The sequence below is a fragment of the Anarhichas minor genome, unplaced genomic scaffold (genome assembly GCF_050575085.1).
Source record: "Anarhichas minor isolate MPS153535 unplaced genomic scaffold, ASM5057508v1 ptg000136l, whole genome shotgun sequence".
Classification (NCBI taxonomy): Eukaryota; Metazoa; Chordata; class Actinopteri; order Perciformes; family Anarhichadidae; genus Anarhichas; species Anarhichas minor.
Window position 1 is genome coordinate 5,113,085 of NW_027466582.1, and position 22,907 is coordinate 5,135,991.

At 43.8% G+C, this 22,907-nt stretch overlaps 1 protein-coding gene across 1 annotated transcript; it reads right to left on the minus strand.

Moving 5' to 3' along the window:
* Positions 1–152: 152 nt before the first annotated feature.
* Positions 153–22,642, minus strand: itsn2a (intersectin 2a). The gene is made up of 39 exons (XM_076084017.1): positions 22,627–22,642; positions 22,345–22,437; positions 22,191–22,254; positions 21,581–21,756; positions 21,039–21,260; positions 19,299–19,392; positions 17,169–17,311; positions 16,830–16,893; positions 16,035–16,172; positions 15,840–15,946; positions 15,493–15,743; positions 15,254–15,403; positions 15,040–15,180; positions 14,833–14,920; positions 14,596–14,735; positions 13,530–13,610; positions 12,675–12,814; positions 12,128–12,539; positions 11,569–11,744; positions 11,367–11,427; positions 9,695–9,927; positions 9,562–9,602; positions 9,297–9,463; positions 9,085–9,118; positions 8,788–8,912; positions 7,844–7,940; positions 6,902–7,097; positions 6,627–6,670; positions 4,091–4,212; positions 3,891–3,997; positions 3,482–3,665; positions 3,280–3,378; positions 2,984–3,151; positions 2,465–2,677; positions 2,166–2,287; positions 1,991–2,073; positions 1,401–1,484; positions 1,142–1,315; positions 153–752 (listed from the first exon to the last, which is right to left on the minus strand). Exons 1-39 carry the CDS (start codon positions 22,640–22,642, stop codon positions 601–603), a joined length of 5,202 nt encoding a protein of 1,733 aa, XP_075940132.1. The 3' UTR covers positions 153–600.
* Between the last annotated feature and the right edge of the window lie 265 nt (positions 22,643–22,907).

Consider the following 22,907-nt stretch of genomic DNA (forward strand, 5'->3'; position numbering starts at 1 on the left):
TGCTCGCTTCAAACTAACTCACATTCTTTCCCCCAGACACTGTACTAGAAAGGGTTAATCGTGTAGGAATACAGGAAACCAGGAATGTGTTGACAAAGTAGCGAAACATTCAGCCGCAATAAAGAAAATGTTTTTCTGTATGCACATTTTATTCATGCCATTTTCAGGACGTAAATGGCAAACCTAGGGTTAACATTGGACGTTACATTGTACAGTAGTGTGCAGCATTTTAAATGACGGCATAACAAGGACGTGTGGCAGTGTGCAGGCGAATGTATTACAGGACGTACGTCTTCATATAAACAAAGAAAACATGTTGGACAGGCGGTATTCCTCCATGAAGAGTAAAATAGTATTGTTTACAAATTTGTAAAAAATATTTTTACATTTTAGCTGGTTTGTTGGTAACAAGAACACCCTTTTTTGGCTGAAGGCAGAATAAGGCAGTGTCAGTAAAATCAGGAGTTCTTCACTGATTGCACTGCTACAGATAGGCACTTATAAATGTGTGCGGCTGTTTATGCAAAATGTCTTCTCTTCATTACTATAAAAATAAGTGGTGCGAGTGCCCTGAGGGAATGATTTGGCTGCGTGTTGTCCTCATTTGATTGGCTCGTAAAGCTGTAGGTCTAGTTTGACCCAGACTTCTCCAGTAGGGACTTCGTGCAGTAGTAGGCGACGGTTCGCTGCACCTTTGCTCTCCATCTCTTTCTTTATAGTGGCCACGGGAACTTCAGTACGACCCAGGAAATCTGAAGAGGCAGAAAACTGTCATTTAGTAAAACTGATAAAATGACAAAGAAATGCACGTCTTCAAGGGATTTCAAATATTAGTCGAGGCTGATTGATACAGCTTTTGAGGATAATACCAATGTCAGTATGTCAACAGATCTTTTGCAGGTAGGATATACTATATGTGATGAGCAAAGAACAAAAAGACAGAACACAGAAAAAAAGGATTGCATACCAAAACCAAAGATGGAAAGGGTAATGTCTGTCGCTTAAAAAGCTAAAAAAGCAAACATCGGAGTCTGCTTTGCAACCAGTGATTATGTGCGTTTCCTTCATTCTGCACAGGCAGGTTCAAATTGGACAAAAAGCCTAACAATCCATTCTGTTTGTGTGTCTCTGATCCACTGACCGTCTGGTGAGAACTGGTCTTTCTCAAAGACAGTGATACACAGGATGTCCTGGTAGAGGTCTTTGACAAAGAACTGGCAGTTGAAGTTCCACTTTGGGTTCAGAGTGTCGCCGATCGGTCGGGACGTGTAGCACTGGGCCCCCATTGTCAGCTCACAGTACGGATTGCTCTTACCTGGAGGGAAGTTATATGGGTCGTTAAATTAACAAGAGGCAACAGGGAGGAGCGGTGGGCTCTGCATTCCTTCACAAGGCCTTACCGTTGGGCTTACAGGCTTTGAGCTCCTGGGCTTCAGTGACGGTTACCAGCAGTCGGCCGATACCGCTGGTCTTCAGGGAACGTGCTAAAACAAAACACACAGACATGAGATGTCGGCCCAAAACACTCCCATCACATATTTTGCAGCTGAAATGGCTGCTGCTGTGACTAATGTGTGAACAAAACAGGTGCTTATACAATTCGGGGCGATTACAAAATTATTCTGGGAGGATAATTATTATAATTTTCTGAAGGGAGGGTAGGGAGAGCAGGTGTGGGTCTTTTAACAAAGTTATATTTTAGCCATTGCCTGCTAGATTGATTAAAGCAAATCTAAAAAAGTACTTTTTCCCATCACAATACACAGTACAGTTGGTTCCTTCCTTAACTTTAGTTTCACAAAATAAAGGGTCCAAAGATAATATCAATAATGCAAGGGAGGGTCTTGTAATATATTCAACCACAATAATTACTGTACAGTGTGCTGAGAATACGTATGTGGTTATTAATTCAGTGTAATTCAATATGTGTATGTACATTGTCAGACTTTCCAGCACACACTCACATGGTCATTAGGTTCACTGTGTTTACCTTGGTAAGCCTTCTCTCTCTTTTTCTTCTCCGTCTCTATGAATTGTTCAGATGCTGCTTTGATTTTCTGGACCCACGTTGTCCTACCGACACAGTACATACATGTATCCTTTAGAGACAATACGATCAGTTGATTGGTTATTAAGTTTGTGAATGTTAACATGTGCATGCGTACCTCTCGTTCAAGGTCTCAGTTTTGAGTGTGTAGACTCGATCGATGTGCGAGACGTGGAAGATTGGCTCATCGCTGGACGGGTCCGCTGGCATTTTTACCAACACCTCATTGAGGAACAGTGGCTGGGGAAGAAAATTAAGTGATGAATCACTTATGGACAGAAGACCAGAGAAGGAAAACGATAAGAAGACTTCACCTGCTGTATGTCATAAATAATCAAAGCAGCGCGTGTACTATTTTAACACCACAAAAAGGTATTTATATTCCTGTCTACGGTCAGCGCCGAGCCTCTCGCTTACTGTTTTGTACATCTTCAGCTGTATGCTGGTCTTGAGGCTGAATAGCTTGTCTGGTCCTGAGGAGGAGAAGGACTTGGCGCTGTGCGTGAGGAGGAGGAAATCATTGAAGAGGAAAGCCCACAGCTCCCTGCTGCTTTTGGTTTTGTAGAGCCGACCGCTGTGGAGCAGCTTGCGAGGCCCGAGGCAATTAGTCAGCGAATTGAAGAGCAAGTGCTGAAAGACAGTAAAGACGGGCATGACTGAGGAGAGAGGTAGGAAAGGACGAAAACTATCAAGTACAGTCAGTGCTTTAGTGGAAAAATGCTACTAATGCTATCTATCTATTTGTTTTGGTAACAGGATAAATTCTGATGTGAAAGAGACGTGAAACTGAGTTATTGCAAAGCAATCGAGCAGAATCCATCACAGTGGCATCCAACATAAAACGCACTGTAGAGGATGTTTACAACTGTACTTTACTGCAGCGAATAAAATATTGACATTTATAGACTCCTTAAAAAAATGTCTGAAAGTGTTTACCTCTATCGGTCCGTCACACTGCACGTGGCTCTGTATCCACTCCAGCCTGTCTGAGTTCTCCTTCTCCCGGACCCCCTCGTTGACCTGAGAGCACAGCTCCTCGGCCCGCTCCAGAGCTTCTCTCAGGGGGCTGCGGTCCGCGTGACCGTCTGGGGTGTGCTCCAGGATCTGACCAACCGGGAAGAGGAAAGGAGGGAGAAGTGGAATCACACAATGAATATCAGGGGAGAAAAAAAAGTAGTGGGTGGGGGGGGAGCGTTGTAATTAGACATACAGTGAGTATATTTTCCACATACGTTCTTTATGAGCAGGGGGTAGCGCGTGATCCTCTGCATGGGCTTGAGCAGGAAGCTGGACAGTGGCATTCCTTTACAGCGGTAGTTAGTAGCTATCTTCTGCTCAAGGACAGGCACACAGTGAGAGAGAAAAAGGTATCTTATTGTCTGTTTTTGTCACTTTGTTTCTCTCTTGTCACTATCCATTATCGGCAACCCGTACCTTGAGGAAGTCTTTGAAGTCAGGCTGGTTGTGGGTTCTGCTCTGCAGCAGGGCGGCGGCGTTGAGCTGGCAGGAGCAGAAGCCGATGTAGGGCTGCATGTGCGCGAGCTCCGACGCCAACAGGTCGCCTATCAGCTGAACCGGCATGTTCTCTCCTTCGGTCTTTTTACGGACACGCAGCGCTCTGGAAAACAATGGATGATGATGATGTAGAACATGATCCTTCTTACATCTTCATTAGTAGATCAAAATCTGTTTTACGGTGGATTTTCAATTAAATCACTTTTAATCATTCAATCATTTGCAGTTGCTTCCTTTAAAACATAGTTAGACAACAACCTCCAATGAAGAAGCTCATGCACATAACATTTCCCAGCATGCTTCATAAAAGGTGGTTAGTGGTATCTACTTGAGTAATTTGGTGTTGCACATAATCAACTCCCTCCAGTTAACAAAGATCACTCCCATCTCAGCTTCTGTTAGCCGGCCTGACTCGGACATGGGCTTGTAGAAGACCTAATGCAAATAGACAGAAAAATTAAACACTATAGAAAAACACCAGGTCCTGTATGTTTGTGTGTGTGTGTGTGTGTGTGTGTACGTTCGTACCTCTAGAACCAGCTCCAGGTCTTCCACGTAGGTCTCCTCGGTCTGGATGAGCTCGTGGATGTAACCCTGCCTCTTCCTCTCCTGAGGGGTCATTGTGTCCAACGTCATCAGGTCAGCGCACCCTACGGCGCACGCACGTGCAAACATGCATGCATGCACGCATGCACGCGACACACAAGCATGTGCATCACACACAAATACTTTTCTGTCAATCATCAATACAGTGAGGAAATTACAGCAAGCACTCTCGTCAGAAACACGACACACGGAGCATGTTAAAATCTGCATTTATTATCGGCTCTATATTTTATTTACATTTAATGCACAGACAGAAGAGTGAGGCACGTTGTAGTCGCAGTACATGAACTCAGGGATCATAGCAGGCAATGCTAACGCTAAGGTCGCTGCTACCGAGGACACTGAATTAAAGGAAAGTGAAGCACCTTTCATGGTGGGGTGCTCACCCCTAATGATTGCATAGGTGTGAATGAGTAAAGGAGCAAATGCTCAAAGGAAAGAGCAGTGGAAGACTCCGTTAGTAGTCTTTGAGGTTCAAACTTGGCAGAAGTTGGACGTGAATGTCAGCAGTGTGGCGTCATTATCTCTGAATCTACTCGTACCAGTTGGCACGCTAATATTTGTGAGTTTGTTTTAGGTTTTTTTTGCTGGTGATATCACAGTTCAGTACAGGATGAGTGTCGACCTTAATCGCTTGGAAGCATTAATAAATGGAGTGCATCAGAAGAGAATAATAAAATCACAATTAATTGTTTTTTTTAGTACGAGCAACGCGGCAGCAAGCAGCAATAAAGGTTATTGGTGAATTAAGCAACAGTGAGTCTTCACGTTGGTCCATTTTTAGCAAGGTTTAGTGTCGTTAGTGCAAGAATGAGTGACCCTGTTGAAGAAGTCGTACTAATTCATAGCCTTTAGAAAACTAAATGACTTCAGTCTGATTATATTTACAGATTATTTTCATTATACTATGTAACTAAACTTTTGTGATATTATATATTCCCATTCATATTTAGCAAAACGGCACATTTCATGCTTTTGTATCAGAGGGACAAAAAGCCTCTAAAACACATCTAGCTGCCTCTGCCTCCCCCCCGGTTAATTAGTTAGTTAAAGAAACAACAAGGGGAACACAGAAGAGGAGAGAGCGAGGGGGACAAGGGGGAGAAATAAATGCCTTATAGAAAATGACAGAGGAGAAGGTAAAGGAAGCAAAATAAAATTTATAAAGAGACCAAAAACATAGAGAAGCATAGAACAACACAGTCCTAAACGAGTGAGGCGGAAAGCGCAGAGACGGGCTGTTCTTGCAGACGGCTGGGCTTCCTGTTGCGATAGGGCAATTCAGATTGGCTCAGACAGAAGGGGGAGGAGGAGGAGGAGGAGGAGGAAAAAGAAGAGAAGGAGTAGAGAGGAAAGCCAGCATTACTGTCCTACAGAGGAAACAGAAAAAAAAGAGATGAAGTGGAGGGGCGGGAGGGGGAGGTGAGTGAGATGAAGGAGAGACGGAGAGACATTAATATAGTTTTTATATTAATGCTGGACTCTTACATGCAAATGCATTAATAATGTATCCTGGAAATGTAAATGTTGTTACTAATTTGTATCAGCTGGAGCATGATGGTAATTTCTTCCTTTTTCTCTCTCTCTCTCTCTCTGATGAAGCGCAGGCCTCGTGTGTGCTCGGGTGTGTATGAGTTCATTAGAATTAAAATTTCATTGTGTTTTGTGTCTGCGGCTTTAACAAGTTCATCCTAATTAAACGTCCAGAGCGTTCGCTCTTGTTAACAGAGATCGACTGCTGTGGGGAGAACACGCAGGCTATGAATACTAATTCAAACACACACCTCTTGCTTAAGAATGGGCACTTAAAAAGAAAAGAAAGAAATCAGGCCAGCTATGTGAATAAGTAAATTACACCCAACAGAGCAGTCATCAGTGTACTGTACACACAACAGTATGCAAAGTGGAAAAAGTGCATTGTACATTATCTTTACCTACCTTATCAATCTCCCAGTCCAAATTAAGCTTCCAAAATGTGACCGATTACGAAACAGATCAGTGGTTGTTCCCTTCTCTTCTGTGACCCAGTGATTTGTTGGAAAGACATTTTGGGCAAAATGCTCATTCACTTTCTTGCCGAGAGTTAGATTCCCACTCTCATACCTGTACGCTAAGTATGAAGCTATAGCAGAAGCTTAGCTTAACATAAAGAGTGAAAACGTGGACATCTAGCGTTCTATTTAGTGAGCGTTACAGGTAAATGTTAGTTTTAACTTTTGGATAGAGGTTTTCTCCCTGCTTCCTGTCTTTATGCTAAGCTAACCGCCTGCTAGCCCTAGTTTTAATTTATATAACAGACAGACATTCTCGGCAAGAAGATGCATAAACGTTGTTCCCAAAACGTCAAACTATACCTTTGAATGATTTTAAATTCACACCCAAAGTATGTGGAGATTGAGCCTCTTTAGTGCAGTGGGTTCATGTTCAACAATTATCCGTGTGTCTCTTTTAATCTTACCGTCGGTCTCTCCATGCTCTGACATGGAGAAGGAATCTACTGTGCTTGCAGTGAACCAAGCCAACCAATCATATTGTCAGCAACAAGAGAGAAGTTTCTTTCTCCAGCTGATAAATGTTTTATCATTTTCCATTTGTCTTATTTTCCCCCCCAACCGCACTCCCACAATAATTCAAACTACATGTGTGCATTATTGATTTTCTCTCAAGTAGACAGAGAAATATTGTCCCTCTGTGAATAAAGCCGTAAAGGCAGAAAGAAAACTTGAGGTTTACTCACATTGCTGACTGGGGTCTGATTCTGTTGTCATCTTTACATAATTGGTTGGCAGCAGGCCTGTGACCCCATTGGCGTCTCCTTTCCACCAGTCAGGGTTGGTCTTGTCCAGGATGCTGATCAGCTGACCCTTGGAGAAGCTCAGCTCATCCCGATTGGCAGCGGTGTAGTCGTACATTGCAATAACTTGGCACACTGAGGGTTCAGAGGCACAAATGGGGTTTTGTAAGGACGTGAGTTTAAGCATGTTCATAAATTAGATGGTTCAATTTACTGGATTTTTGCTCGCGGAGTGGATCCAGCAATGGCAATGTTGCTCCACCACTTTGGATCAGACTGAATTATCTCAACAACTGTTTGATAGAAAGCTATGACCTTTTCTACATACATTCTGGGTCCCCAGAGGATGAATCCTACTGACTTTGGTGATCCCTTGACTTTTCATCTAGCACCACCACGAGGTTGACATTTGGGATTTTAAGTGAAAGGTCTTGACAACTATTGGATGGATTGTACATTAGCATTTAGCTCACGGAACTGCTAGCATGGCTGTAGACTCTAAATCTTGTTAAATGTCATCAATCTATTGATAAAACCAAGATTTTTTGGGGGTTTTACTGGACATAATAGAGCAGTAATTGGATATTTGTGAAATTCACAACAATATAGTTTTACCATAATTCACAAAATGACAGAAACTACATTACGCAACTCTGAATTGTATACACTCATTCCAGATTAATCAGTCACTGTAATTTAATAGCATTTTGGTACCATACTTGTTTCATGCATTAAAGCATATTTTTGTGTTTAATGTCAAAATCAGAAACACAGAAACTCATATTGGCAGCGTTGTCAAAGTAATCGTGGCCAAGAAATGTGTGCCCGCTTGACCATGTAAGACAGAATGATTTATCACTGTGTTCAAAGTGTGTCAGCACCTGGCAGGGGGGAGGGGGAGGACTTGCTGCTGGAGGGGCCGAGGAGCTTGACGTGAGAGGAATGAAACCAGCCTCTCTGCCGCTTCTTGCCTCGAGCCTGGAGGGCAAAGAGCCAGTGAGAGTAAATCAGTCACCTGCTGGTTCAATTCTGAAATCTAAAATTGATGAATTAGTTTTGTCGGATTTGAGTCTCAGCAGGTAAAAAAACAACCTATACTGAATCGCGACAGGTCTTTACTGTGAATTTATATTCGCTGCAGTCATAAATCAAGCCAAAGCTCAACCTAAAGTCTGTGAAATGACTAATCCTACTTGACCGAACTTAATACAAATCTAAATCAGTTTATTCTTTACTTAGGGTAATGAACAATTTGACAAAGCTGTGGTAATCCTCCAACAATGTTTATTCAAATTGTGACTGTCCTGTCTGAACTGTCCCCCAGCTGCAAACTTGACTCATTACTGTGTCAAACTGTTCACTGAGAGTTTTAACAGCTACAGCGGCTGCATCAGCACTAAGTAGGCAGTTAGGATCGACCTCTCGCTGCTGCAGATGCACGACCTATAGACAACCCTGTTATTACTCCTCTTACCTCACCAGCTCTTCATTGATCCGACAAGTCAGCAGATACAAAAACATCGACAGCACCAGCAGCGGTAAATCTACTGACATTGAGTCATTTTTCACATGATACATTAAACCTGTCTGTGCACCGTGTTGCAACACATGTTTCTTTTGAATCTATGAATCAAGCATTTGATATTTTTCATATTATTATATATTATTAATTTATATTTTCTTAGCATTCCTTGAACTGCACATCAGCATTAAGAGCCAAATTAATTCTTGTAAAACGTTGTTAATGACATTTTAAAGTTTTAATATTATTCTTGTATTCTTATAGATGTATATATACATAAATATAGTATATACACACACTGACCTGCAGTTCCCCGAGCCACCAGCCAGTGGAGTTTTTGGCCAGGACTACAATCAGTTGCCCTGGAGAAAGATGCAGCTGATGCATCATCGGGCCGACGGCGGTGGTGGTGACTGCCTGGGCTATCTCTGTTGACAAAACAGAGATAGCCCAGGGTGGATTTAGATCAAGTGAATGTCAATAGCATAATAGAGTTAATCAGCAGACTGTGACAGTCTTTGTGTGTGTGTGTGTGTGTGTGTGTGTGTGTGTGTGTGTGTGTGTGTGTGTGTGTGTGTGTGCAGTATTTGTGAGTCTCACCAGGCTTTTTGATTGGAGCTCCAGGTTTTGACACCTAAATTAATAAAGTTGCAGTACATTAAGGAGTAAAGTAACAAATAAGTGAATTGCATTCAAAATTAAAGAACATATATATATATATAAGGTTTACAGATGACTAATCTTTGCAATATCCCTTAATATATAATACACTTTATACAATTAATAAAATTACAAACACAAATCTGTGTCACCTCTGGTTCAACAGGTCGGACATAGTTGGAGGGGAAAACCCCGGTCCGATCCCCGATGCATCCTCGCCACCATTCTCCTTCTCTCTCCGTCACCATGACAAGATCTCCCTCAACAAACGTCAGGTCCCCCGTCTCTGGGCTCTCATACGTGTACAAAGCAACATACTCTGGTTTGGATAGAACACAAGAGCGTATGTCAGAGCAACATATCCGACAGTTGGCTTGTTGTCATGATTAAACGTAGAGACATATAAACTATTCTTACCTTCTAGCTGAACAGAGTCAGATGTGTCAAATGCATCCACACTGGAATGGGAACAACACAAAGTCAATATAGTGTTACGATCAGCTTAAAGTTGGCATCACAGAGGTGCGTGTACTCTTGTGTGTCCTCGTACTCCGTGTTGCCTCCCGTCTCCAAAGTGACGTAGCTTTTGGGGAACCATCCCTGAGTCCCGTTGAGCTGTCCCAACCACCAGTCTTCCCTCTGCTGCAGCACGCCGATGATGTCACCCTGGGAGAAGCTCAGCATTGCAGTGATGACGTCGCCCGTGCCGGAGGCCAGGTTGAGGTTCGTTTCCGAGGTGGCTGACCACGAGGAGACGGCTCGAGCCAACAGAGGGACGGAGGACTGAGGAGTGGGATGAGAAGGGAACCAGCGGTTTCACATTAGAATTAAACAATTCTTCTATGAAATCAAGGAAAACATAAAATCGACCTCTGGGCGAGTCATCCTGATGTAAAGCAACTTAAAATATCTCAGATCACTTGACAATTTCTGACCATGAGATCTACTAACTTGGACTCAAGTCGTAGTTGAGTTCCACACACAGCAATTGCATTGCTGAAACTGTATGCTAATTCTTTAGATAAAGCTATGCCCTGTTCTAAGCAGACCGGATGGCATGCAGTAGATGATAGAACCTTCATTACAAAACACAAGAGACTTGAGACTTGACCCACAAAGACTTGACTTGGACTTGCCAAAAATGACTTGCGAGCGTCTCTGCTACTAACACTGATGTTATTTATTGGGAGATGGAAATCTGTAAATGTCTGTGTGACCCACAGAAAGGCAAACAGAGAGAGGAACTCTCATAGGGAATAGCTATAAATATACAGCCATGCTGCTGAAGATGTATACGTGTGTGTGTGTGTGTGTGTGTGTGTGTGTGTGTGTTGGTGACAGCAGCAGTGCGTGTTCCAAGCCAGGCCTAGATACTTGCCTGCCAAAGCCTGTTTATAGCTCAGATATACTATAGAGGCAGACATCACTAAACCGACAGAGCAACAAGCTGTAATCACAACCGTGACATAAAATCACCGTACAAAGTTGATATGGCAACATGTTTATCAAACAGTTGCTTATTTACACATGCAAACAGATATAGAGAAACACTAGCATTCATTTAGAGTCATGTCTTTGGTCACCTGATGAAAACAAGTCCAATATTCACTCTCCTTTTAGCTCTGTTTTGGTTGCCACCAACTCCTGAGGGTAATATCTGGCTTTTTAGCTGCCAATATACTTTGTCTGTGAATATATAACAGCTGGAAATGATGTTGATGAGAGCGGTGTGACTGAGCGAAACCAGTAAAGTTGCGGGACGGAAAACCAAAACAATGAGCTGAAAGAAACTAAAAAGCTCCATATAGCTGAGTTGTATAATTATTTGGGTGTTTTTCCATTACAAGTGACTTCTTTCACATTAGCATTTATTTGATCCATTATTAAAATAAAAAATAGTAATTATAGCAGGTTCAATCTGATAAAATGGCAGCACAGGGAGGCCTTAAATATTCCAACAGCTCATGACAAGTGCTTTTGAAAATACATTACGAGAACTTTTATTCTAACGTTGCTCCTGTATAAACGTGGCTACTCTATCCAGAGGTAGAATGCTAATCTCTGAACTGACACAGCAACAAAACAGAGTTTCAATTTGCATCTAGAGTAGGTCACCAAAAAGTGTATCTGTTCATTAGGAGGGAGCTTTCTTTTAAGGAAACTAAGTTAGACCCAATTCACTGTGTGCCTGGAGTTAAAAGTAAACACAAGTGGAGCTTTACCTGTGAAGCGTCCGATCGGGCAGGAACAGTGCTGTCACATGCTACCTTCTTGTCTGGGATTCTGGGTTAAACAGGAGGGACAAACCATTAGGGAAGGAGCCAACACGAGAATAAAAGCAACCCAAGAGAAGGGTAGCAGAACATGCAATGCCCAAAGCACGACTGTTATAAAAGGTCGTCCCATCCCGTGTCTTCCCGTTACCTTGTGTTAAGTGGCGGTGGCGGCGGACAGGACGATTTTCCAGGCGAAGAAGGGGCCGTTGTCTCGGTAGTAGAGGGGGTCGGACATTTCTCCGCGTAACTCTGGGGGAACCAGCCCCTGTTTCCCTGGTAACTCCCGCAAAACCAGCCAGGCTCACCGACGGTCTGCTCATCCACCTGCATCATGAAAAACGCTGCTTAATCACCGGCAATCAGGCATAACACGGTGATGATGATAAACGTGCTGTTTCCCAGCTGCAGTCAGGAACAATAACTATTACAGAGCAATCGTACATAAAGACATCCATCACACCAAAAAAAACATTTTTTTTTTGTCCACTTAACTGTGTTTATCCATCAAATATTGTTTTACAAACTAATAAATAATACTACAAAACTATATGTTATTGCAATGCTCAGCATATCGGAAATTGTTTGAAATCGCAATAAGTTTGTTTTGTGACATGATAATATTGTATCGAGGGGCTTCTGGTGATTCCCAGCCCTAATGGTAAATGTGTGAATATGTGATTCAAACACAGTGAGAGTGTGTCTCGTACCTCTATAAGGCCGTCTGCGTCTATACTCAGCTCGTCTGCGTTTCGGGCAACAAACGAGTACAGAGCTCGATACGTGGTCAGCTTGGACGGTCGCTGAGCCACCAACACCTGCTGTTGTTCTCCTCTTTCATGCTCTTCTTTGCTGCTACTCCTCCTCTGCTCCTCCTCCTCCTCCTCTTTCCGTTTCCTTTCCTGCTCCTCCTCCCTCTTCCTCTTCTCCTTCTCCTTCTCCTCCTCTCTCCGTCTTCTCTCCTCTTCCTGCGCTTTCTCCTGGGCGGCTTGGAGGCAAGCCTGTGCCTCCCTCTCCTCCTCCTCCCTTTGTCTGGCCCTCTGCTCCTCCAGAAGCCTCCTTTGTCGCGCCTCCTCTTCCTCCTTCTCCTTCTCTCTTCTCTCTTGCTCTAACTTTGCCTGTCTGTGGAAAGTACATTTTTAAAGCCAGACATAGAAAATGCGTTTCATCTGGGAATGAAGGTCACCTAAAATATCTTGAAAAACAAAAGCCGATTCAAGCAAAGTACAGTGTGAGTCATTTTGCAGTCACACTCACCTGGCTGCCTCTTCTTCCTCCCTCCTCTTCCTCTCCATCTCCTCCTCCCTGCGCCTCTGCAGCTCCCTCAGTTTCTCCTCTTTGACTCTGTGCAGGTCGTCCAGGACAGCCTGCTGCCTCACCTGCTTCTCCCTCAGCTCCTGATGCAGCCGTACAGAATGTACAATGCGTTAGAGAGAAATAAAAGACAGTAAACAGTGTTGTGATTGGACACAAAACACAACACAAGTCGGTGCAAGCTTACATTCTGCTCCAACCACAAACAAGCCAAAGTAGTGGACGCACAGGCTGTACATTACATTTGCATTCAATGCATAGAAAGATTTGGATGTGTTGCAAAAGTCATCCCTACATACAGTATGTGGTGGTTTGAAAAAATAGACATTGTTGGTGCAATAGTACAAATACAATCATGTCCAAACATGCAAAACTGATCTAAAATAAGTCCACACACCAGCAGCCATTCACAGACACATGCAGATGTGTGTGTATATGTACAAGCCAAGTTCATTTTCTTTCCCTTTTCTAACACATACATTGTGCAGGTTAAGCATTCCGTGTGTGTGTTTTACCCTCAGGGTGCATCCTGTTTATACAAACAACACAGGCTAGAACAAAACCCGCAACAAAAAAGGGAAGACATGGTACCAAAGCAGAGCGCCATTTAATAATGAGTCCCAGGGATGAGCGAACAGATCGAATCACCACGGGATGAAAAGGAGAGGAAGATTGAGGCAAGAGGTGAGATGAAAAAAAACAACAAGTAAAAAGGAGGAGGGGTGAGAGAGAGAGAGAGAGAGAGAGAGAGAGAGAGAGAGAGAGAGAGAGAGAGAGAGAGAGAGAGAGAGAGATAACCTTGATGAGAAGGAAGAGCTGGCTGAGGCAGGCCAGCAGAGACAGAAGGCCCCGCAGGACACAGTCATCCATATCCCCGAGCTATGAAACACACAGTGTGATGATGGAGGGAAGGAAAGTGGGAGGAGAATAGAGGAGGGGTAGATATTCAAGATAAAAGGAGGAATACAAAGGTGAGTTATGAGACGGATAAAAGAAGAAAAGGAAAGCAGAAAGAAAAGAAGCATCAGAAAGAAACACAATAAATGGAAAAAACATAGACGAGAAGAAACATTTCCAGTTGGAGGGAAGCAGAGGGGGAAAAACAGAGGAGAGAAGGAAAGGTGTTAAAAGCTTTAAAAAAGCAGTTAAGAAAAGAAAACAATAGAAGAGACCAAAAAAGAGAGAGAGAGCAACTATTGATGCTGCAACTATTAGTATTAGATTGGCGATATGTTGTAAGAAGATATGACATCATTCATCACAGGTATTGGATTTTCAGGCTGTCTACCAGCGAGCGTGCACGTCCGAGTCTGTATGTATGTGTGCAATAACGTTCGGTAACAAGGTTTTCTTTCCCTTCCTGAGGGGTGAAACTCAAAGACCCGCTGAACAAGATTTCACAGCTGCGTTCTCACTTTTTTATTCTATTCCAATAAACCATTGCTGAAGGAAAAACAATAAAAAGAATGTTCTGCTTCCTAATATTGGTGTAATCCATTATATAGTTTTATTGGGAAACTTATTTGCTTTCTTGCAGAGAGTCAAATGAGAAAATTACCACTTTCGTGTCTGCGCATTCATTTTGGAATGAGCCAGTTGATTAGCTTAGCTAGCTGTCTAAGGACTGGAAACAGGGGAATACGGCTCGTCTGGCTTTGTAGGTGATCCTAAACTTATTCAAAGCGAAGCTGTGTTACCTAAAATAATCTATGAGTGGTCTGAACTACTCTGTAGTGGCCTGATCTGGCTCTTCCTGGGCTAATATGAATTGAATCGAACATAAATATTCTAAACTCTGTTGAGATGGGCTAAAAAGGTCATTACCAGCCTCCACATCCTGAACAAGTCTGTGCCGATCACTGACCTTCAGGTCCTTGTTGTACTGCTCCATCTGGGCCAGTTTGTCGGTGGTCTCCCTCTCCAGAGTGTCGAGCTGGTCCTTCAGCCTCCGGCAGTTCCCTCCTTTCTCCGTCACAGTCCCGGCCAGCGAGGTCAGAGTCACCGCTGCAAGGCGAAATGTCAAAAGGTCAGAGGCAAGTGTCGAGAATTCAGTGACCGACGAGGTGTCCTGTGCGTCGTGCGACAGGCGTTTGTCACCCACGGGAGATTTTGTTGAGGTTGATGATTCGCAGCTTTTCTGTCAGCCTGTGTTGTTCTGGGACCAGCTGGGAGAGCTTCCTCTGCCAGTCCTAAGGCAAACACAGAGGCATACATACGAGCAGAAAATGAAGAAAAGAACAAACATTCATGGGAATGATTGAATAAATGTTTGACAGGGAGGAAGTTAAAGCAAACGCATTTCTTTAACCTCAAACTGAAGCTGCAACGCGTTGACCTCTACGATGCGCGAGTCCCTCTTCTGATTGACGAGATCCACCTCGGCCTTCAGAATCCGCCTCTTGCTCTGAGCGTCACGGAGACGGTCTGAGATCAGCTTGTGCTTGTTACCCTGCGAGACCAGGCAAGAGGTATCAGTGTGCTCCCAGTGCTTTCCAATGAGTGCTCATTTCTGAATGTCTCACCACATCCTGCAGCTCCAACTCTAGACTCTTCTTTTTGGCCCTGAGTCGAGAGATCTCCTCCTGCTCCCCCTCTTTCCTTCTGCCCAGCTCCTCTCTCTTCCCATGCTCCCACTCCGCCCTCTGGTGGCGCTCCATCTCCTGCTTCGCCGCCTGAAAGCACGAAGGAACATGGTCATCACAGAGGCATGGCGGTTCAGATGTTCGGCATCTCACAGGTGAGGTCATTTTCTCCAGCTCACCTCCTTCCTCTCCAGCTCTCTCAGCCTCTCCTCCTCCCTCTGTCTCTCCATTTCTCTCCGCCTCTCCTCCTCAAGCCTCCTCCGGTTTTCCTGCTCCCTTGCCTCCCTCTCCCTCCTTTCATGAGCCTCCCTCTCCTCCCTCTCTCTCCTCTCCCTCTCCTTTCGCCGCTCTTCCTCCAGAGCCAGCCGGCGTTTCTCCAGCTCGGCGCTGCCTCGCGCAAAGTTCTCCTTCAGCTTGTCCTCAAAGGACACTAAGGAGAGGAAAAGACAGACAGAGAGGTATGACACAGAGGAAGACTAAAGACTCAAATTATAACACAACAAACTGTGTGCAGGACATGCCATACCACTGCTCTTGGTCTTTAGTGCAGGTTCTATCTCTGGTGTGTCTATTAAACAGGGAGTTATGTAGGGCCCCGTTCCATTAACAAGCTCACTGGGCTTGATTCCTCCTCTGAAATATATTTTAAAAACGATAATAATGAAAATGTAATAATGAATGTATAAAATAATCCATTGATGTCAATCTGTGTGTGTGTTACCTGAGAGAAGGAGGCACCATGTCTTGAGGCAGTGTGAGGGGTAGCGGTCGGCCAGTTTTAGCCATGTCCACAAGGTGCATGGCCAGAATGAACTCATCAGCTTGCAGCTGACCGTCCTTGTCCACGTCTGCCAAGGACCTGTGTACGCACAACATAGTAACTCACGTCGTAAAGCGGTAAAGATAAAAAACTTTCTTTGGTGAGAATATCATGATTTTAAAGCAGCATAACGGTCTTCTTTAGAGGCAGCGAGACAAGCTGTCAAGTTGTGATTGTGTACGACTTGGCAAACAGTTGCCTATTTACTCATCCAGCAGACAAAGAGCAACATTTAGATGCATTAGCAGCAATGTTACTGACACACCTGGCTCATAAGTCCTTTACTAGCCTTTTGGTGCTGGGCCAGTAGTGAATGTTTGATTCGTAAGAGCCTTTTTTGCTTCAATAAACCACAAAATGAGCTAAAATACAAAAAAAACATATTTTATTGCTAGCTGGATCGCTGTTTATAGTATGTATATCTGTAGTTATTAAGAGGTATGATTTTAGATCATTTTTAGTTGTTTTTTTGGTAAATGATAAACCAAGTGGCATTAAATCCTATTCATGGAAAGGTTTTGTGCCGTAAATCATGGAATTAAGCTTCACATAAAGGGAAGAAATTTGATTTAATGGTATTATGCATCTACATGTTCTGCCTGTCTAGTGATCAATAGATACCAGTATGAAGTTAATAAGGCACACAGCCAGAGATGTGGCTACCTGGCTACACACACACACACACCTTATACTCACCAGATGGCGGCGAGCTGAGTCTGGGTCAGGTTGGATGCAATCAGCGCATTTCTAACCTGAGGTCCTGCAAAGTAAAGATAACATCAGAAATAATAACACAGTGAATTATCACGTCACCTGATGTGGACATGTTTGCCTACGTCCCGTCAAGCGGGGTTAAGAGCAATCACAAGAGTTCCGTGAGTGCATGTGTGTGTAAAGTGAAGCTGACGCAGAGTAGGCCTACGCTCTGTCAAACTTTAACCAAAAGTCCGCTCATGAGCAGCCAAGCGGTCCTGAGAACCTCCTGTTTGTTTTGGCTGGAGTGTGTAGGTATGCGTGTGTCCGTGCGGGACCTACCAGACAAGTAGCCACTCATGAGCTTGTCTAGCGTGTTGAACTGCTGACGGTACTTGAGCCTCGCGCCCTGCGGGACGGCCCAATCGCTTGCACCCGTCTTCGGAGAGTTACTGGCCAGCGACGTGGTGGAGGAAGAGTTTGAACTATGGACGAAGAGAAAAACAAACAAAAAAAGGCATGAGGTTACACCAAGATATCACCTAAAGGGAAATTACAAAATAATATTACATGGTCAGCGTTCCCTTTCTCCTTTGTATTCAAGCCTCGACTTAAACTCACTAATTGCTCCGAGACTCCCTGGTGTTATCTCTCAGCTCTTAATTAGCTGTAGAGGAAGCAACCGACCACGTAGACAATGACTCTCTGCAACGAGACAGCGCTGTACACTCGGGCTACGCTAATCAGCCCTTCTGTTTTTATAGTAAACAACGCCTCTGCAGGAATAGCAATAGCATAGGCTGGGTCGATGATGTTCATTTGAAAAGAATGTAATAGAAGAGGGTTCAGGGAGACAATGGGCGATGCAGTGCGGGATCCTCCCTCTGCCTTGGGGATATTTTTCAGTGTGTGTATGTGAATGTGTGTGTGTGTGCGCGTGCGTGAATGACTTAGTGCCACCAGGAGGGTAAAAGTCACTTATACTAAAACTTGTTATGGTTCTGGGAAGAAAAAAAAACAGGACAAGATGCTTTTGCACACTGTGGAAATGCGAGTCGCATAGCAGTGACTGCTGTTGTTTGACTTCTAGCCCACTTGCATTCAGGACGCCTCTCCTTTCCCTTACTGTACTGTACTGTTCATGTATTGTTATATGCGTTGCTGTAAAAAACATTTGCCCTTCTGGGACAAAAATAAGGCTGAAAGTTGAAATGTTAAAGTGATGTGGATGGCAGCTGGATCAACCTGTACTGGTATTTGACTCCCCAACACTACTTTTTTTATACTTGCCACCACCTACACCTGAGGCCAGGACAAACACTGGGCCATTTAAAAACAATACATTCAAAATGAAATCAGACACTACTCCTACTCATTTCCCCAAAACCACACATAACACCATGTGAAGGATCCAGGATATTAGATATGCTATTGTCTTTCTTAAGGGAATCTGGCCGTCACTGAAACTGCACCTCCCGGACTCTGATTTCTTCTTTGTTTACTCCTCATTACATCCCACTGCTGTAACTAATCCAGGCAGAGCTAAAGTGCTTCGTGCAAAAACACAAATGACAGTGGCAGTTTGAGTGCCATGGATGTAGGACTGCGAACCCCTCCAGTCGCTGTCTCCTATTTCCACTTCCCTTTGAGATATGGCAACATTCACGGCTGATAATGTATATATGACATTATTACCATTTAATGGGACAACCCAAGTTATTAGAACCTAAACAACAGCGTATATATCTCGCTCAGTCCACTCTCTAACATGTTTTACAGACCTCATCTTACACACAAACACAATTCTTCCTAAACTTTAGCAAGACTAAGAGTCTACAGCCACGCTAGCAGCTCTATGCATAGATACAGCAGTAATTTGAAATGCTAACATTAGCGTGTTATATTTTTAGCATTAGCTCTTGGGACTGATGAAAATTTCATCATTTTTGCAAGTATGCAAGGTTCTGTCATAAAGTCTAGAGGAAACGCCAGGGGATCACAAGCCAGCTCGGCTTTGATGGAAACTTCACAGTAACAGTGACCTCCTCCCGTAAGAATGCCCTTTGCCTCTAATGTCTGCGAGTCTAAACAAGCCCACTTCCTAATGTTGCAATCTGATTTCAAAATGCCCTTCCTGCTCTCTCTGTTATCTAAGGGTTTCATCTCTGCCTGCATTCTGATCCTCGTCCCTTCCCTGCAAAAGCTCTGCTTCTTCGTAAGCACAGGGCGAATGGGCTGGTAGTGTGCGACACAGACCGGTGTTAACAGCAGCCATTCCCTCAAAATCTCTGCATAATAAATGTTGCATTTTAGAAATCGTCACATCTCCCCATGAACTTGGAAATTGAGTGCTTGATTCTAAATTTATGTTTCAGGAGGAACTTGTGCTGATGTGCTGACAGAGGACATTCAAAATGAGCAAAATTCTCTATTTTGGGGGAGCTGACAGTGACAATCTATTTACACTCTCACCTGCTGGATCCAAGGTCCAGAAGAGAGTTGGCCTTCGACATGCCGGTGGATGGAGAGAACGCCATGGGAGAGGAAAAGCCAGAGAGAGGGAGCGCTGCAAATAGGGTTGGAGGCAGCTGGTTAATAGTCAAATATCATTTTTTAACAAACATATGAGAAAACAATCTGCTGAATGCTTTAGTGCATGCATGTGAACACAAGTGTGCATGTGCATTTTTTTTTATATATGCAATCAATCTCTGACATACTATGTAAAGAGTGCAGCTGCCCTTGAACGTGTGTACCTCTAATCTTATCTCCTCATACTTTACAGTCGCAGCACACAGAGCTCCAGCAGCAAGGTTATTGACATCTGGTTAAAAACAAACCGATCGCTGCAACTCTGCGCCACAGAGGGTTTAGTCTGGAAAGCTTTTTCACCATTTCAGAGAGGAAGGATGAAGATCGAGGGAGCACCAAATAGGAGAGAAATGTCACGCTAATTAGGTTGCACATTTCACAGCCGGAAAGGAATCTCGAACAGGGTGAGAATAAAAAGAGCCGCCAAAGGACAGACGGAGGAGGTGAGAGAGGAAGATACAGATACAAGATAAAACAGACTCAATGAGTATGTGTGTGCATCCGATAGGTGCATCCACACCTGATATCAATGTTTTACTGTGGTGACTTATCTCCTTGGTGGTAAAAACAGCTGTTACTGCACACTGCAAGACACATGCACATACAGTAGCCTATGTTCAGATACTTCCATATTCCATTCAAGTCAGATAGAAACCCTCAGGGGGTGGATAAGCTGCAGCCCTTTCATCTTACATGTGTTACATTAACACCGCACCATAAATGCACAAGACCTGAATAAATAACTGACCCTGCTACACTGAACATTACACACCAGGATTGGGCTGCACCAAGCTATTCATTATTCCTTCCTAACCTCTAAGCTCTTAGTAACGACTATTTTCAAACTAGTGATCGACTCAATCAGGCTGCACCAAACTTAAAAAGGCACAGTGTGTAGGATTTGGTGGCTTTATCGGTGTGGTTGCAGATTGCAACCAACTGAATAGCCCTACGCTCACTCCTCCTTTTCCAAGACTGCATATGTTAGCTCGCTAACGTTAGCTTTGGCAGTTGGTTCAGTTAGCCATGAAGCAGATGAACCTGGTGGTTACTTGGTTTAAACGTTAAGTGACAACCAATCTCTTCATAAGAACTAGACTGGGATGTAACCCATTTTAATGTATTAATGCATAATCTCCATTTCGTAATAAGTCATGTTATGATTAGAATTGTAGTTTGAATCTACAATGAGCTGCTGCAACAACATCCAAGGACCCCTAAACGTTTTCAGTAGATTTACACCTACAATTTCCAGCACGGAAAAAGATGAGAACAGACATAAACACATGTGTTCCTCTCACTTTACCTGGACCAGCTGTAATGCTATGGTAATGGGTTTATTTGCATGTGTAGAAGTTATCAATAGCATAAACCTCTTATCTATGCTGTTCTGGCAGGCTCGTTTTTGTTTATGTTCTCCTTTTTTGCATTTAATCTCATTTTGGGACATGTGCCAGTGAAATATCTCGGTTACTCTGGAACATAATCCAAAATCTTCCGCGCACATTCACTTTTTATAATCCCAGGTTAAATTGGAAAGAATTGGTGCTAATCCACTAATCAATATCTAGCTGTATTTGTCCCTGGAGCAAATCGGAATGGTTCCACTGCAGAACCAACCTGAATTGTTGGGAACAAGGGGTGGGGTGAGGAGGTTGACATTGCCGTTGGGGAGTCCACAGCTTCCCAGGCAGTGGATGACGGGCAGAGTCATTGGCGTTGGCAGAAGGGTTTGCATGGAGTGCATGGAGTGGTTAGCTGGGAAGGGTGTTAGGATGGGCATGGCTGACATAGTTGACATGGATGACAGACCGATTGACAGGTTTGGCATAGAACCCATTCCTGCAAGGAGGAAACACACACATGTAAACATGAACTGATCCAGAAGACCGTTTCAGAAGAGAGACTAACTTATAGTTGAATTTAAAAATGGGAAACTTCCATTTTTACCAAAGCTCAACTGCGTGAAGATCACTTTGTGAGAGGAGCTATTTCTTTTTCAAATACATAAGCATCCCATTTTGAAATACAACTAAAATGCATGAGTTATTATTCTTTGTGAAACAACACTTCTACTCAGACACAGTCGTGAGACAAAGAGTTGAGATGTCGTGGTTTTGAAACTGGATTGTGGCTGTAAAAATCCTCCGACAAATCTTTACCAAAACGTGCTGATGAAGGGATGGTTGACGCTGAACTGGAGACGGGAGGTTGCTTTATGGTGATTGGCAGGACAGACGGTAAGTTCCGCCCCTGAAGTGTGAGTTTAATGAGCTTCATAGCGATGGAAAACTCCTGTCTGTCCATCTTCCCATCGCTGTCCATGTCAGCTAGGTTCCTACAGGAGAAGGAGAAAGAGAGAGCTGATTTACAATATGATCCGTTTATAGCAAAGTGTGCATTCCTAGTCTTTCTTAGACAGTATAAAGGGCGAGGGTTACACAAGGTTCTGTTCACAGCACACACACACACACACACACACACACACACACACACACACACACACACACACACACACACACACACACACACACACACACACACACACACACACACACACACACACACACACACACACACACACACACACACACACTTTCTCCCCCCTCTTACACATTCACTTTACTAGGTGGGGCAGGCTGTGAAGGAAGTGAGTGCTCGACAGGAAATAAAAAGCAGTCCGAGAAGACCAAACTAACTCTGGCCAAAAACAAAGGTTGGACCTGCTGACCTACTTGCTCTGTCTTAACATTGTGATTCAATGGTGCTTACCAGATCTCAGCCAGGACAGCAGCAGGCAGGCCAGACTGGAGGAAGAATTTCCTGGCTTGTTCTCCTGGAAACAGACAAAAATCACTAGAATTAAGAGAGACGGGCATTTGATAGAGCTTAAAAACCACTTCTGTTTGTTGTGACAACAGCCTACCAGAGACATAGCCGAGGACGGGGGCGAGGGTGTCAAACTGTTTGTCGTGTTTCCCCCTCTCCTCTGGAGTGATGGCCCACACACTGGCTCCGCCTGGACAAAAGCCAAGAGATGTTCTTTGAAATCTCAATGAAAACAGGATTAAAGTTGGTGCGAATCTTGTTCAAACACAACATCTTTAATAAGCAATAACAGGGTAAAGGATCACTAAAAACGGTGAGCCACTGGTTGAGATGCATACCACATAACCGAAATGTCCACAGTTGGATTTTGGCCACGGACCTTTGTTGCCTGTCATACCCCTCTGTCTCTTTCTCTCGCTATGTTTCCTGTCTCTCACTGCACTTGCAAATATCATAAGCAAAAAATGCCTTATGGAGAAAAAAGGTTACATCAGGATATCTTAAAAACAGAAATGTCCACCTTACGGTGGAGTGAGAAGAAAAGTCAGGGGATCGCCAAAGTCAGTTGCTCTGATCCTCTGGAGACCATGAATGTGGGTAAAAAAATGCTACGGCATCGACCGACATTGCCATCCAAAGAGCTACGCCTCCAACACGAGT